General features: G+C 37.8%; 1 protein-coding gene across 8 annotated transcripts in view; it reads left to right on the forward strand.

The window, feature by feature from the left end:
• The window catches only part of tenm3 (teneurin transmembrane protein 3), a 289,016-nt gene that overhangs the window by 188,034 nt on the left and 85,770 nt on the right, over window positions 1-15,212 (forward strand). For all 8 annotated transcript variants that reach the window (XM_059554325.1, XM_059554320.1, XM_059554321.1 and 5 more), the window contains one exon: window positions 10,164-10,286. In XM_059554325.1, the coding sequence (XP_059410308.1) occupies window positions 10,164-10,286 (123 nt within the window). The remainder of the gene's footprint in view (window positions 1-10,163; window positions 10,287-15,212) is intronic.

Here is a 15,212-nt window from a genome sequence, read left to right on the forward strand (position 1 = left end):
TTGCATCCTGAAATCACTCTGTAACACAAAAAACAGCCCATTCTCATTGTTATAATGTAAAAATAATTATTTAAATTCTGCATTATACAACCCGAATTCCGGAAAAGTTGGGACGTTTTTTAAATTTTAATAAAATGAAAACTAAAAGACTTTCAAATCACATGAGCCAATATTTTATTCACAATAGAACATAGATAACATAGCAAATGTTTAAACTGAGAAAGTTTACAATTTTATGCACAAAATGAGCTCATTTCAATTTTGATTTCTGCTACAGGTCTCAAAATAGTTGGGACGGGGCATGTTTACCATGGTGTAGCATCTCCTTTTCTTTTCAAAACAGTTTGAAGACGTCTGGGAATTGAGGCTATGAGTTGCTGGAGTTTTGCTGTTGGAATTTGGTCCCATTCTTGCCTTATATAGATTTCCAGCTGCTGAAGAGTTCGTGGTCGTCTTTGAAGTATTTTTCGTTTAATGATGCGCCAAATGTTCTCTATAGGTGAAAGATCTGGACTGCAGGCAGGCCAGGTTAGCACCCGGACTCTTCTACGACAAGCCATGCTGTTGTTATAGCTGCAGTATGTGGTTTTGCATTGTCCTGCTGAAATAAACAAGGCCTTCCCTGAAATAGACGTTGTTTGGAGGGAAGCATATGTTGCTCTAAAACCTTTATATACCTTTCAGCATTCACAGAGCCTTCCAAAACATGCAAGCTGCCCATACCGTATGCACTTATGCACCCCCATACCATCAGAGATGCTGGCTTTTGAACTGAACGCTGATAACATGCTGGAAGGTCTCCCTCCTCTTTAGCCCGGAGGACACGGCGTCCGTGATTTCCAACAAGAATGTCAAATTTGGACTCGTCTGACCATAAAACACTATTCCACTTTGAAATAGTCCATTTTAAATGAGCCTTGGCCCACAGGACACGACGGCGCTTCTGGACCATGTTCACATATGGCTTCCTTTTTGCATGATAGAGCTTTAGTTGGCATCTGCTGATGGCACGGCGGATTGTGTTTACCGACAGTGGTTTCTGAAAGTATTCCTGGGCCCATTTAGCAATGTCATTGACACAATCATGCCGATGAGTGATGCAGTGTCGTCTGAGAGCCCGAAGACCACGGGCATCCAATAAAGGTCTCCGGCCTTGTCCCTTACGCACAGAGATTTCTCCAGTTTCTCTGAATCTTTTGATGATGTGATGCACTGTAGATGATGAGATTTGCAAAGCCTTTGCAATTTGACGTTGAGGAACATTGTTTTTAAAGTTTTCCACAATTTTTTTACGCAGTCTTTCACAGATTGGAGAGCCTCTGCCCATCTTTACTTCTGAGAGACTCTGCTTCTCTAAGACAAAGCTTTTATAGCTAATCATGTTACAGACCTGATATCAATTAACTTAATTAATCACTAGATGTTCTCCCAGCTGAATCTTTTCAAAACTGCTTGCTTTTTTAGCCATTTGTTGCCCCCGTGCCAACTTTTTTGAGACCTGTAGCAGGCATTAAATTTTAAATGAGCTAATTAAGTACATAAAAGTGTAAAATTTCTCAGTTTAAACATTTGCTACGTTATCTGTGTTCTATTGTGAATAAAATATTGGCTCATGTGATTTGAAATTCCTTTAGTTTTCATTTTATTAAAATTTAAAAAACGTCCCAACTTTTCCGGAATTCGGGTTGTAAGTACTGTTATAAAAAATTGTAGAGTCCGAAGGCATCAAGGGCTATTTGACCAAGAAGGAGAGTGATGGGGTGCTGCGCCAGATGACCTGGCCTCCACAGTCACCGGACCTGAACCCAATCGAGATGGTTTAGGGGTGAGCTGGACTGCAGACAGAAGGCAAAAGGGCCAACAAGTGCTAAGCATCTCTCGGGGAACTCCTTCAAGACTGTTGGAAGACCATTTCAAGTGACTACCTCTTGAAGCTCATCAAGAGAATGCCAAGAGTGTGCAAAGCAGTAATCAAAGCAAAAGGTGGCTACTTTGAAGAACCTAGAATATGACATATGTTCAGTTGTTTCACAGTTTTTTGTTATGTATATAATTCCACATGTGTTAATTCATAGTTTTGATATGCCTTCAGTGTGACTCTACAATTTTCATAGTCATGTCATATATATATATATATACGTTTTCTACAGCACGTTTTCTTTTACAGGTAAAATTAGCCAAAAACAAAAAGGAGAGTTTTTATCTCAGACTAAAAAGTCAAAAATTATTAAATGCCCATAAGAAATATTTCAAACAAATGCAATGCAGTAATTGCAAAGTTAAGCCATGACCATTAGGCAGCTTAATGCTCATTGGGTCAGCATGGTCAGAAAAAAAAAACACGTGGTGAAGAAGAAAATGCGCATTAACTGCTTATAAATGATTAAGTACGAAATTAATAGTAGGCATCGAGATTAATGTTGTGTGGAATTGGTCAAATGTGCTTTCACTAAAAACAATATGATCAGAATATCAACTTGCATAATAAATGTGCACACACTGTGTGTGTATATGTATGTATATGTATATTAAATATAGTGCATGATCATCATTACTGCATTATATGATATTGGTAACACTTTACAACACCAAACCAACACCACTAACATTAACTAAAATGAACATTACATTTGTTACAGAATTTATTAATCTTTGTTAAAGTTTATAAAAATATGCATGTTCATTGTTAGTTTATGTTAGCAATGGTGAATTAAATAATATGAACAGATGCAACTTAATTATTAGCTAAAAAATGGAACCTTATACCATGATAACATTGTAGACCAAAGTACATTGGTTTCACACACACACAAACACACACACAATTAACAGAACACCTAACGAATTATATTTGTAGAACGTGCCATATGATCCAGTCAACTGCACTTTAAGGACAACATGAGCAGAAATTGACACATTTACACGAGAGGTTTTACCTCATCAGACACTGAGAATACATACAGACAGGCACAGTTCTACACAGTTCTTTGTATTATTGACGACAACACTGCTCTCCAAAGTCAATAAAAGGAAATGAAGTGCCCTCTTTTTCCTTTCTCAGTGCAATATTGCTCCAAACCTATTCAGTGCTGTGGACATCCAACGGCCCTCTTTTATCATAAAGTCATAAAGGGATGAGAGGACGGCATCAGTGAGTCCCTTTAACTTCCAAATAGGAATGCATTTGTTCAGTCAGCGGCCTTTCAGTATTGTCCGCTTTTGTGTCACGTTGAGAGAAGTCATTTGTAGTTCCATTTTTCGCTTCTGGGATTGACGAGATCAGTACAGTATTAAAGCCTGTGCAGTGCTAGAGCTGTGTTCAACAGGTTTAAAGAAAGCAGTTGGATTCTCTGCGTGATCAGCAAGCAGAGTGGCTGAATAACAAAAGCTAATTTTGCTCTTTAGAGAGGAAGCCAAATCCATTTCAGAGTTAATTATTCCACTGTATTCGAGACAGTTCAGCAGCTTCCAGAGTGCTATTTACTGACACTCCACAGCCAGGTCTGCTGCTTTTGTCAATACAGCTGCTAATAGAGCAGAGATCATCTGGAGAGACTGAAAGAGAGCAAGATTACAGTTTTCACCCAGGGTCTCAAAATAATTGGTCCATAATGACCATCTCTTTCATTCTGTATCTTCATCTACTTAGATGTGCGCTGGCCTTATGAGATGATATCAGCTTATTTGGCCTGTTCGTGCAAAGTAAAAAGTTTTCAGGAAGAAATGCATCATGTGACTTCTTGAAATGTTGTTTTTCAAAGTCCTAGCATGACATAGTTGTTAGTTATTATCAGCGTCATTATGAAGATAGCTTTTGTACCGTGTCTTGCTTACAAGCAGCGGGGTGTCTCTGGCCAGACCCTTGGCAGCTCTGATCATTACAGCATTTTGAGATTCCTGAAGATGCACACAGCAGGACATTCAAGAGCATCACAGAAATTATGGAAATATATGGAGAGCTAATCATGACAGTGCCCTGTAGGGGCCAAGCATTAACAAGCCCGAAAACAGATTTCTTCTCACTTTCTTTTATCTGTGGCTGCTCCTTGTCCTGTCCCAGCTTTCATTATCAGACCTCATTATCCCTCCAAATTTGCGTTCTAAAGCCTGTTATTTCAAACGACTGATGTTATGGGAATACACAATGGAACAATGTTACAGCACTTTTTCTTTCCTGTTCAAGATGTTTGCACAAATGGGCTTGCCAATAGATTTACCAAATGAGTTTTCATTTACTAAATTACTTCTGTTCCCCCCAAATTACTGCACAGAATTAATAAAGTTTAGGTTAATAATAAGTTAGACCTACTTAAAGAGTTTGACAATGCTTAAGCAGCAATACTTAAATCGAAGGAATTAACTGCTATCTTAAAAACAAGCCAATGTGCTTAAACATAGGCCAGAGATTTCGCAGGAGAATACCAAAATTATACTTGCTTACAAGGCAATGTAATTGAATATTATCTACCTGCAGAGCCATAAAAACACACATCACATCAGTTTCCTAACAGCAGTGCCAGTGAAAAAAATAGCTGTATTACTATCCTGTATCCTGAGCTGTATCCTAATCAATGGCCTCTCTGAATATTTGTAAGTATAAAAAAAGGAAATATATTTGTATAATATAGTGTATAGTATAATATTTGATTCGTACCAGCAACACATCTATTCAGTTATGAAGTAAACTCTGGTAACGTTCACATCAAACTGTAAAAACTGATAATGTGATGTTTCTTCTGCAGGTAGATGTCTTTAATTATGCTCTAGAATGCTTTATAGCTTGAGTAAAACGAGTTCAATGTATGCAGCGTCTTGGTCTCACACTGTCAACATTGCAGATGGAGAACATATCCTCCTCTTTGGTTTCACACAGCAAACAATGCCTCGCTCGCTTAGCATCAGCAGCTCTTCCAGCTACTAAGAAAACCCAGAGCCTCTTCTCTGTCAGTCCCATCTGGTGTGTCAGACCCCAGCCATCTCCACTAAGCCCATACCCACGCAACAAGGCAGACAGCGGACGGAAAAATCAGGTTTCTCTCCCGCTGTCCTTGTTCAACAGGGGTAACATAGCCACATAGAGATTTTTCATGAATGCTCGATCAATACCAGATCCTCTGAGGATGGCTTTAATACTGGATGGAAGTTCACCCAAATGTCTCAAGCATGTCGAGAGGCTCCTCTAACCGCCACTAAAATCTCACTAGAAGATAGGTTAACTGAATGGACTTGAGACCAGATTTTTTTTACTCATTTAACTGCTCCCTGAGCTTTTTGAAAAGAAGTTCTGTGGCGAGACTGATGCAGCACAAGCCCTGATGGAAGGCAACATAGGCCTTTCCAGCAGTTTTCATTTCATACTTGTTTCCTTTTTTTATCATTGTTCTTCACAATAATTGTCCACATCCTGCATATAATTTTTTTTTTTTTTTTGCATCTACAGTACTGCATGTTAGGTTTATTTATTTTTTTATTTTTATTTTTTTAACTCTTTATTTACCAAAGCAAAAAATATATATAATGTTAAATTATTTGTTCATTCATGAGCAAGCATGACTTGTCAACCAAGAAGTCTACCAATCTTCCCTCAACTATTCCCTTTATTAAAACAATGTGATGCTCCTTTGTTAAAAGGTTGCATCTTCTGAACAGAGTGCTGATGGCCTCTAAACATTGCTCTGAGCATTGAGGCCAAAAACTGGAGAAACTCATGAAGGGGCCCCAGTGGACCAAACACCAGCCAAAGGAAGCATGGCATGCCAAGAGTTCCTCAGTCCTGTTTTAAAAGATGGAGAAGCTGTTCATAAATACTTCACAGCTTTTCTCACCTCTGAAAAGCATTGTACATTTAGGCAGAGCCTAAGAGTTTTTCATAAGGTCTATGTCTCCATGAATGAGTAGTGATGCTCTGGAGAAAATACTCAGTCTTTCCACAGTGCACTTTTATTTTCACAGTTTAGTGAGCTGCTTTGTCCTCCCACTTATGTTTTTGCTAAATTATTTTAGAATAATTAATAGTCATTTTTTAAATCTGTTGCATACCTTGTTCACCCTGCATTAAAAAAAAGCTAGTTTTGATTGGCATTGATAAAATTTCTGAATTACATTATTATTTTTTTCTTCATACATATGCATAGAAAAATGCAGCTTTGGTGCTTTGCAGTAAGCGGTTAATGATCGTAAATAAGGATGGTGAGAGTTGAGGTAATTTGTGTGGGTGATTTGGAAATGCTCAGGGGACAGTCTGTCAGCAGCTCTCCTCTCAACACAACACCCTGAGGGATGGAAGGACATTTGGTTTTGCCCTTGATTTATTGCTGCAGAAAGTCTTTTTTGTCCATTGGCGTATCTCTTTCACAGTTAAATGCAACGGTTCATGACTGTTTTTTTTCTCAGTTCTGTTGGTGTTGCTTGCTGTTGTTTTTCTCCCACTAATTCTGAAAATAGTTTCTCGTTGAGTCACAAAAAGCCAGTTTCCCCATCCTCTTGCTAATGATCAGAAGTGACACAGAGTGAGAAATATGGAGCTGTTTTTTTAAGATGAAGCATTGTTGGGTTCTCGATAGCATTGCGAGTCCCAGTGGTTACATAACCGCCAATCCTGCCTCATATAAGTTGCCTTGCATTTAGTTCAACTGTAATTCTTACCACTCTGCAAGTGAACCCTGCCCTGGTAAAAACTCTCTCTTCCTCTATGCTCTCTTATTCATTCCTTACACACCTGAGGCAGTAGCGGCCCACTTCCAAACTGATCAGGCTTTGTGCTTCCCTCCATTGCCCTCTTTCGCTCTCTTTCTCACTCTCTCTCCACTCACCCCATGTAGAATTGGTCTTTCTCTGAAGCCAGCTTTATCATTCATCGCCTTTCTGTTCCCAGTGCTCATCAACAAAGCGATCCACCTCCCATGATCTCGCCCAACCGAGGGAAAAGAAATGAGATATAAACCTAACAGCCAATTTACATTCTTTGTCTGCTGAGAGAACTTTTATTTTGCACTTGGCGCATTTGTATTCTAATAGCCTGGATGTGTTCCATGCACATGCATGATTGTTCCCGAATGCCCTGCGGCTCTAAGATCCAAGCGTGCCCATCCTCTATCATCTCTTTAAGATTGTTTATTCATCCACATTAGTTTCGTTTTCAGATATTGCAACAAGTGAATGCAACTGACCATCAAGGAACTGTTTCATGAACAATAATAATCTGTTACAGAGGTGAAAAACTTTGCACTTCCTTATTCATTGCTCGTTTACGATGCCGAAAGTTAATGGAGCAGCCTGCTCAAAAGGATGTCGGCGAGCGACTCGATCAGATCAGCAGGGGGTGGCCGTCTTTCTGCCGGAGAAGTCAATACCGCCCACTCTCCCATAACCCCCTGGTTCAGCTAAGGTCAGAGTGCTGGACATTGGCTGCTCCGTGAACAGGTCAGCCCAGCGGGTATCTAATTTAATGAGAGAGAAAGATTGAGACCGGAAAGAAAGATATGGCAAGACTTTAGAGGTTGAGCTTAAGGAATTTTATAAGCCAATTACTGCTCAAATACTTTAATGAAACTCTGTCGTGCATAAACTCTTCTATGTCTTTAGCCTTCTCATTAATGCTCCATGTCATCGCTGCACTTTTGTTGTATAATGCTACAACACTTTATCTACGCATTTTAGGAATACCAGCAAAGCCTAGAGTTTCATATAACAAGCACAGATAAGAAACTTTATGCAAACAAGTAAACACACAAATACACAAGCACAGAGAGAAGGAGAATGATTTATGTGGGGAGGTTGTGTGTGTGCTCTTGGGGCATTAAGAGACCCAGTGGGGGTTGTTGGCAGGTCTAAATTACCTTTATTAGTGCCAACGTCTGCAGCTAACACTGCTGTTACTTAGAGAGAGGATCATCCTGTCCCCTCAGAGCAGCCCACCTCAGCACAGCAACCACACACACATACAGTACATACTGTATACAGTATGTCCTATGAGATTCTCATACTAATGCAAAACCAACTAATGATACCACAAATCACAGGGACATCACAATTACCACTAGATTAAGGCTGTAAACAGCATTGTAGTTAAAGTAATTGTTCAACTAAACATGAAAATATGTATTTTTTCACCCTCATGTTGATTTAAACTTATATGAATTGCAGTCTTATGCTTAACACAAAACATTTTGAGAGTTTTTCTTGCTATGCAATGAATACTTTTGATACTTAACAGGTCTTGGTCACTGTGTGTTTGCTTCATAAAAAGAGCAGTGTCCTTCAAAACATCTATTCTTGTGTTCTGAACTACATAAATGATGACAGAATCTTCATTTTTGGGTGAACTGTCCCTTTAAGGTTCTGGGATGACAATATATATGTTATGGGATCGACCCAGATAGGGTTAAGATTGAAATGGAGAAGGTCTCCACAAATCACTGCAGTGTTTTTCTCAGTGTCTGCAAAATGAATAACCTGCCTTTTCCTCCTTTACAAGTATGTTTGAGCAGTATTTTTGTCAACCCCTTGACATTTCACTGTACTTCCTCTCAGTTTACAGCCAACTGGTTCCCCATATAAGAATGAGGCCTCATGATGGCTTAGTTCCTACAGAATCCTTCAGATTGTACACTATCCTGTATGACCTTTCAAACATGTGCTTTAGAGGCATCACCAGGGAAACAAAACATACTCAAATGGGTGCTGATTCACCCAGGTCGTCATGCTACCCACAGGGGCCTTTTGCAGAATCCGTGAAAGAACGTTTGGAAAGCTCACCCTAAAATGTAGCCAGCTGTGTTTCTAGCCACACCTGAACTGAACCTCGTGTCACAAATATATGGGCCAAGTGTGATTTTTGAATGCTTAAATTCCACACAAGCACACTTTGGTAAGAACATTCAGACATTTCAGGAACAAGTGAAACGAACAGCCAAAGCAGCTGTCTAAACATTAATCCACAGCACAGCAGCATAGTCTTTTCTTTTACTAATACAAAATTAATCAGCCAAGGCCACTATAGCATTTTAGAGCTATTATAGCTTAAAAACTTGAGCTTTGATGAATAAACTGGTATTCTTACTTGACACATAACAATGAACAGTAAACAGTAAAATAATGCACACACAAATCAGTACAAGACATGTAGCTGTTTTTATTCTTTTTTTTTTCAAAAGGTCATTATAGGGGCTTGATTACACAACATCTCTCTGATTAGTTTTTGAAATTGTTTATTAGAATGTATCTTTAAGGTGACCATGAATCAATAATTGTTGGAGAAAGTTACTTTTAAAAGTAATGTATTACAGTATTGCGTTACTCCATAAAAAGTAACTAATTACGGTACTTAGTTACTTTAATAGGTACTCTTAAAAAATAATCGGATTAAGTAACTCGCACTGATTGTGAGTTTTCTGCATTATTTTGACATATTTCCAAGTGAAACAGCTTTTGGAACAAGAAAAAAATAATGTTTTGTCCATCAGGAACTGATTGGATTGTAAGTTCATTGTCGTTTGCTAATTTATGTGATCGTTTCATGTGACTGACAGGTTGCTGGAGGAGAGGGATTGAAACTCATCTGGTCGTAAGACAGTTTTATTGCCCTGTGCCTGTGTACACATCAAGGAAGAGATGTTGTTGTGAGGGCAGGGGACATTAACAGTTTTGATTAAAGAGTATGAGGGCACATGAGTTTAAAAAGTAATGATGTGATTAGATAAATCAACAACAAACACTGCAACATTCCATAAAAAAATAACAATTGTGACTATTTTTCTAATATTAGTGGTGTTTACATAGTGGCATTTAGTAGTTTCTAAAGGCAAGTATCACTATTACTTTTGCTGATACTTTAGGTGTTAATCTTTAGAATGTAACTTGTCCCAATCATTTTGCGCTGCTTTAATAAATCATTAAATCATATAGCTCATTAAGGAAATATGTGCTGTTACTTTTCTAAGTGATCACATGAATAACCTGATGGGCAATAAAGATCCCCTAGACACTGAAGGAAGGTCTTAAGTCATATCCAGGAACCAGAAAATCATAGGGGTGAAGGTAACTTGTGGTCAAACCTAGGGGTTTTAAAGCCACATCAACATGATCCTAGTGTTCCACAATGTCTCTTAATTCCTTTATTTGTAAGTGATCCTTTTCTCTCTTGTATCTCTCTCTCTCCATAGCCATGCATCTCTTTGGATTGAATTGGCAGCTGCAGGAGACTGAGGGCTATGCTTTTGAGAATGGCCAGGTCAAATCTGACGGCACAGCAACCAACGCAGTTACTGCCCTAACTACTGAGAACAGTAAGGGTCAAACGCACACGCACCCGCTCATGCACAGATGCATAATATGGCACAGGCACAATCTGTTCAAGCACAAAACACATTTGCATTTAGTAAACAGACTGGAGAACACACACACAGTAATAGGCTAGAGAAAATTACCAAACAGACTCACTCCTACACAACTACACCTCTAAGACCCTCTGCCATGAAGACCCACACTCCCTTAAATAAACATAACTCGAGCTAAACAAACACCCCCACACCCCCCTACCCCAGCCGCAAACACTCCCACACACAAATTGAAATCACACACTCCAAAACCCTTTTCTTTGCACCATGCCATCTTTTCTGGCACTGGGATGTATGTTTCAGTGATCTGTGATGAGTATAAACCTCTGTGTTTGCGAAAGCAAGAGGCTTACATTCCTCAGCATTTAGACACTAGTCTTACAGTATCAGGGCGGCTGTTTTGATGTGTCGGCTGTCACGGCAGTTGCAGACACGTCCGGGAACAGTCTGGGAATCAGGAAGATGAGCCAAAAAACACATTTAGGTGACAATATTGAGTTCAAAGAAGAGAGCGATATAATAGGAGAATATGGGAGGGCTGTGCGTGTGCAGAATGCACAATAAATGGCTTCTTGAGATTGTCTGGGCTTTCAGAGCATGAAGCCAAGTTGTGAGAATTGTGAAATGCCCTGGCATTCTACCCAGAATCTCGCTTTCTATATCTTTTTTTCTGAAAGTGGTATTCACTCTATCCCTATTGGCTGACACATAAACCTACTGACCAGTGAAATGGAGTGCCATTTTTACATGCACTCAGAAACACACATTGGACATGTTTAAAAAGCAGCAGTAATGACTGTCAGTCATGTTTTACAATGCTAAATTCAGTTCCGTTCATGCTTAGTTTGGTTATAAATGGAACTACCAACTGACGTCAACTTTCAGCATTCACACTTGCATTTGAGAGGTGAACCTTTGCTGTATGAATTTTGGATTTCTATTAGCCCCACTAAAAAAGTACATTCCTTAAACAGTATGTTTGACTTGTTTTCCAGTACAAATATCTAAACATTGACAAAGCCAATATTTAGAGTGCAATGATTGTTAAATGGATTTTGATGAACATGAGATTCCAGGGGCTGGTTTAAGCAGACTAAATGATTGGAGAATTATTGCATAAATCACCAGAAAGAAGAATGCCATTTTCACCAGATTTTGATTAAAAATTATGAGCTCACAACTTTTTTATTATTATAATTAAACATACATTGATGAGTCATTAACAATATTAAAAAAAATAGATTTAGTTTCATGTTGACTTCTTACTTTAAATCAAGATACATTTACTTGAGGCTAAGTGACATAAGATAGTAAGTCTTGTTTTCTGATTAATTTATCAAAATTAAATGAGTTTATTATTAAAATATAGGAAAATATCTTCCACTGAGGGAAGAAAAATAAACTTATTTTCCTTTTAAATTTAGTTAAATTTTATTTTCCCATGTGCAGTATTTCTTATTGTTTTAAACAAACATTTTTAATTCAAAAAGTTTGTTTAATATGCATGATGAGGTTTTTTTCTTATATAATTTTACTTCTCAGGTGGATTGTCATACAGTGCAATTTTGTTTATTCATGTTCTATTTTTTTCATGTAGTTTCAAAAAAACAAAAAAAAACATGGATGCAAGTTTCATCTGAATGTTTTGGAACCAGTCATTATATTTCTCAAGATCTTCTCTCATCAGTTTTGCAGATGCTGTGTTCTACGCTCGGTTAAAAGTTGAAAGACGTTGTCAGTTAATTAAGATTTCACAGATGAATTCGCACTTCGACTTGTTTATTAAATAACACCATGTCATTTGTAAAAAGACATGCCGGTGTTATTGAAGTCACCGTCTTTGATATTTACTGTCACTATGGTTACCGCTGTGAGAATAGAACAGGGGGCTGACTTCAGTTACTCGTTCATACAGACAGTTTTCAATTCACTCCTGTAAGCTGTAAGGTGTCCTGAACACCTGTTGTGATAAAATGGTGAGAGTAAATATGTCTATCAGTCCCACATATTGCCACTGATCCACAGTACATGTATCACACAAAGGAAAATGATTCCTTAACAAATATATTCGCTGATACATGCCTGCCAGTGTGTCTGTCTGTCTGTCTGTCTGTACTAAAATTCAAGTCAAGTCACAAGCTCATAACACACAGACTGTAGGGTCCAGTCTCCGGTTGATTAGTATTCATCTGAATTAGAAATATAACATGAAAAAGTAAACAAAAAATTTTTATTTAAATATTTGTAAAAAAAAATTAATCTGCATAGTCAAGTGGCACAGCACCTGGAGGCATTCTGTCTACCTTTGCTGGTGCATTTACATATTTTAAAATGTTTTTAAATCTTATAAATGTTAAATAGAGTGCAGCAGTTGGGTTGCAGTAGTAAAACTTCATCCATTTTCAATCCCTTTCCAAGGGAAAGGGATTTTTAACGCTAACTTAAAAACCTTTAAAGACAGAGCTGTTGTGAGCTCCAAGGTTATTACTCGATGGTTGGCTATGTGCTTTTTTAAGCCATCTGTTTATATCATTTCAACTTATTTTTAAAATAATTATGTTTAACAGAATTTGTGGTGAAAAACTGCATTACTAATGATTCTGTACAGTGAGTGCCAAATAAACACAAAATATATTGTTTCTTTAGTTTTATATTTCACCATCTTTTATAAATTAGATTGTCATTCACAATCATTACTTCTTTCCCTCATTAAAACCATTAAAGTACACGTTAAATATAATGTCTTTTTGCCCTTTTCTTTTTTTTACTGCATTTGAAAGTTTGTAATGTTGTGATTCACCTTATAGCTGGTTGGCTAGGTTCATGGCTTATAACACTTTAATGAAGCCTTTTTTAAATGCCTATGGGGAAAAAAATGAATGGAAAATATACCAGAATCAATGCTGCAAAATATACTCTATATACAGCAGTGCTTTACAGGAACCTATGAGATTTTACTGTGGCAGTGCAAAGTTGTGGCAGAATAATAGAAAGGCTCATATTAAAATGCAAGAGATGCTTTTAGTTTGTCAACACAGTGTAAGGCATTTATGATTAACAGCATATGCTAAATAACAAATACAATCAGAAATAAATAACCTCACAGAAACAGGCCCTATCGTTTTCTCCCACCCACCGGCACATGTATTCCCACAAGGCCTCCCTCACTTAAGTACTAATTCAAGCACTCAAACACTTGCAGAGGCACACACACTCATGCTGTGAAGATAGATGGCCATATGTTTGAAGGCCATTATGATGATGCTCCTAACAGTAATGTGTTTGTTCTTGAGGTGATGGACGTATCCACGTTTGCAGTGATGTAGCATTAGATCAGGACAGTTGTGCATCAGCTATAGGACAGGTTTAGTCTCTATAATGTCATTAGCAGAGTTAAGAAATTGGATGTGCTTTTATCAATAGGCCATAAATTGCAGGTAAATAGATTGTTATGCAGTTATATAGACATCAGTGGCTATTTAGTTACACAGCAAGGGGAAGTCATTCATCTCCCCTTAAGCAGCAGTGACACAATCAGGTTACATTTATTTGAGCAGAATTTGCATTCAGCATAGTCAGTCTTTTGTTTCCTAGCGCGAGCCCCCACCTCGCTTTTTTCCCTTTCTCAGTGAAAGAAATAAAAATTTGTATGCCACTGAGTGCAGGGGAATGTTAATGTGTTAACAGGCCAGGAGAATTTGCAATGGCACAAGCTTCCAGCGGTGGGTCTTCAGTCTGCTGTGAGGGCCAAACAGGATGAAGCTAGTTAATGAAGCCATCAGCAATGCGTACGATCACACAGCTTACTCACAATCAATACAGACAGCAGCTAACACCACCACCTCCTTCAGTTAACCTTGCTCTGTGCCTGTGTGCCCACCAGCACCAGCACCGCCACTGTCTGTGAAGGACATGTCACATATACACACAGAACTGCATTTCGGTCAACATATATACAGTATGTAAATGCATATACTGTATGCATACATACATAACCTTGCATCTGTATCCTTTTGTTTCTTCGTGTTTGCAGTTTTTTGTTGCTTCGAGACCCCATGAAAACAACACTAGGTAGAGTTTTGGCTTTTAGTGCATGTTTTATCATCCTACATCCTATTTGTAATATGCTGATCTGATGCTCAAGAAAAATGTATTAGTATTTTCAATGTTGAAAACTGTTGTGCTGCTTAATACTTTGTGGAATACTTTATTGTTTATTTTGATCAATAGATTATTAAAAAGAACAGTATTTATTTGAAATAGAAACTCATTTTAATGCATTCTTACTGAATATATATATATTATTATTATTTATTTTTTGTTGTTGTTTTTTTTAATCATACTAGCCCCAATCTGTTAAAAGATAGTGTTTTTCTTCAACAACTGACCAATATTAATCATTCTGCACTATACAAAGACATTTGTCAATTCAGAATGAAAATGGGAATGTCTCTCCCTGAAGACAGAAAACTTTACTCATCAAGCTACATCATTGGGTCTTTAATGTAAGCTAATTAAGCAACATGACACGAGAAAGAAAGGACAATTGCGAATGTTATTCCTTGTGGGTTTTCGTCTATAAATAAAAAGTCAGTTCTTATCCAATCAAAAGAGCCGAAACTTACTGCTGTACAATTATAAATACAGATTTACCACAACCTTTATCTATAAATGTCTTATAGAATTTTATTTTATTCAGATATTTAGACATATTTAGCTCTTTCATGAACCATTTATGCTCACAAGGGTGTCCCCACTAGCTGGTTTTGTCAGGTTTTATTGTATTTCAAGCAGGATTTTCAGACATCTCATGCCCAAAAGGATAGAAAAGCTGCCCACACACACAGACATATGAATAGAGCCGCAGCAAATCCA

The sequence above is a fragment of the Carassius carassius genome, chromosome 7 (assembly GCF_963082965.1).
Source record: "Carassius carassius chromosome 7, fCarCar2.1, whole genome shotgun sequence".
Lineage (NCBI taxonomy): Eukaryota > Metazoa > Chordata > Actinopteri > Cypriniformes > Cyprinidae > Carassius > Carassius carassius.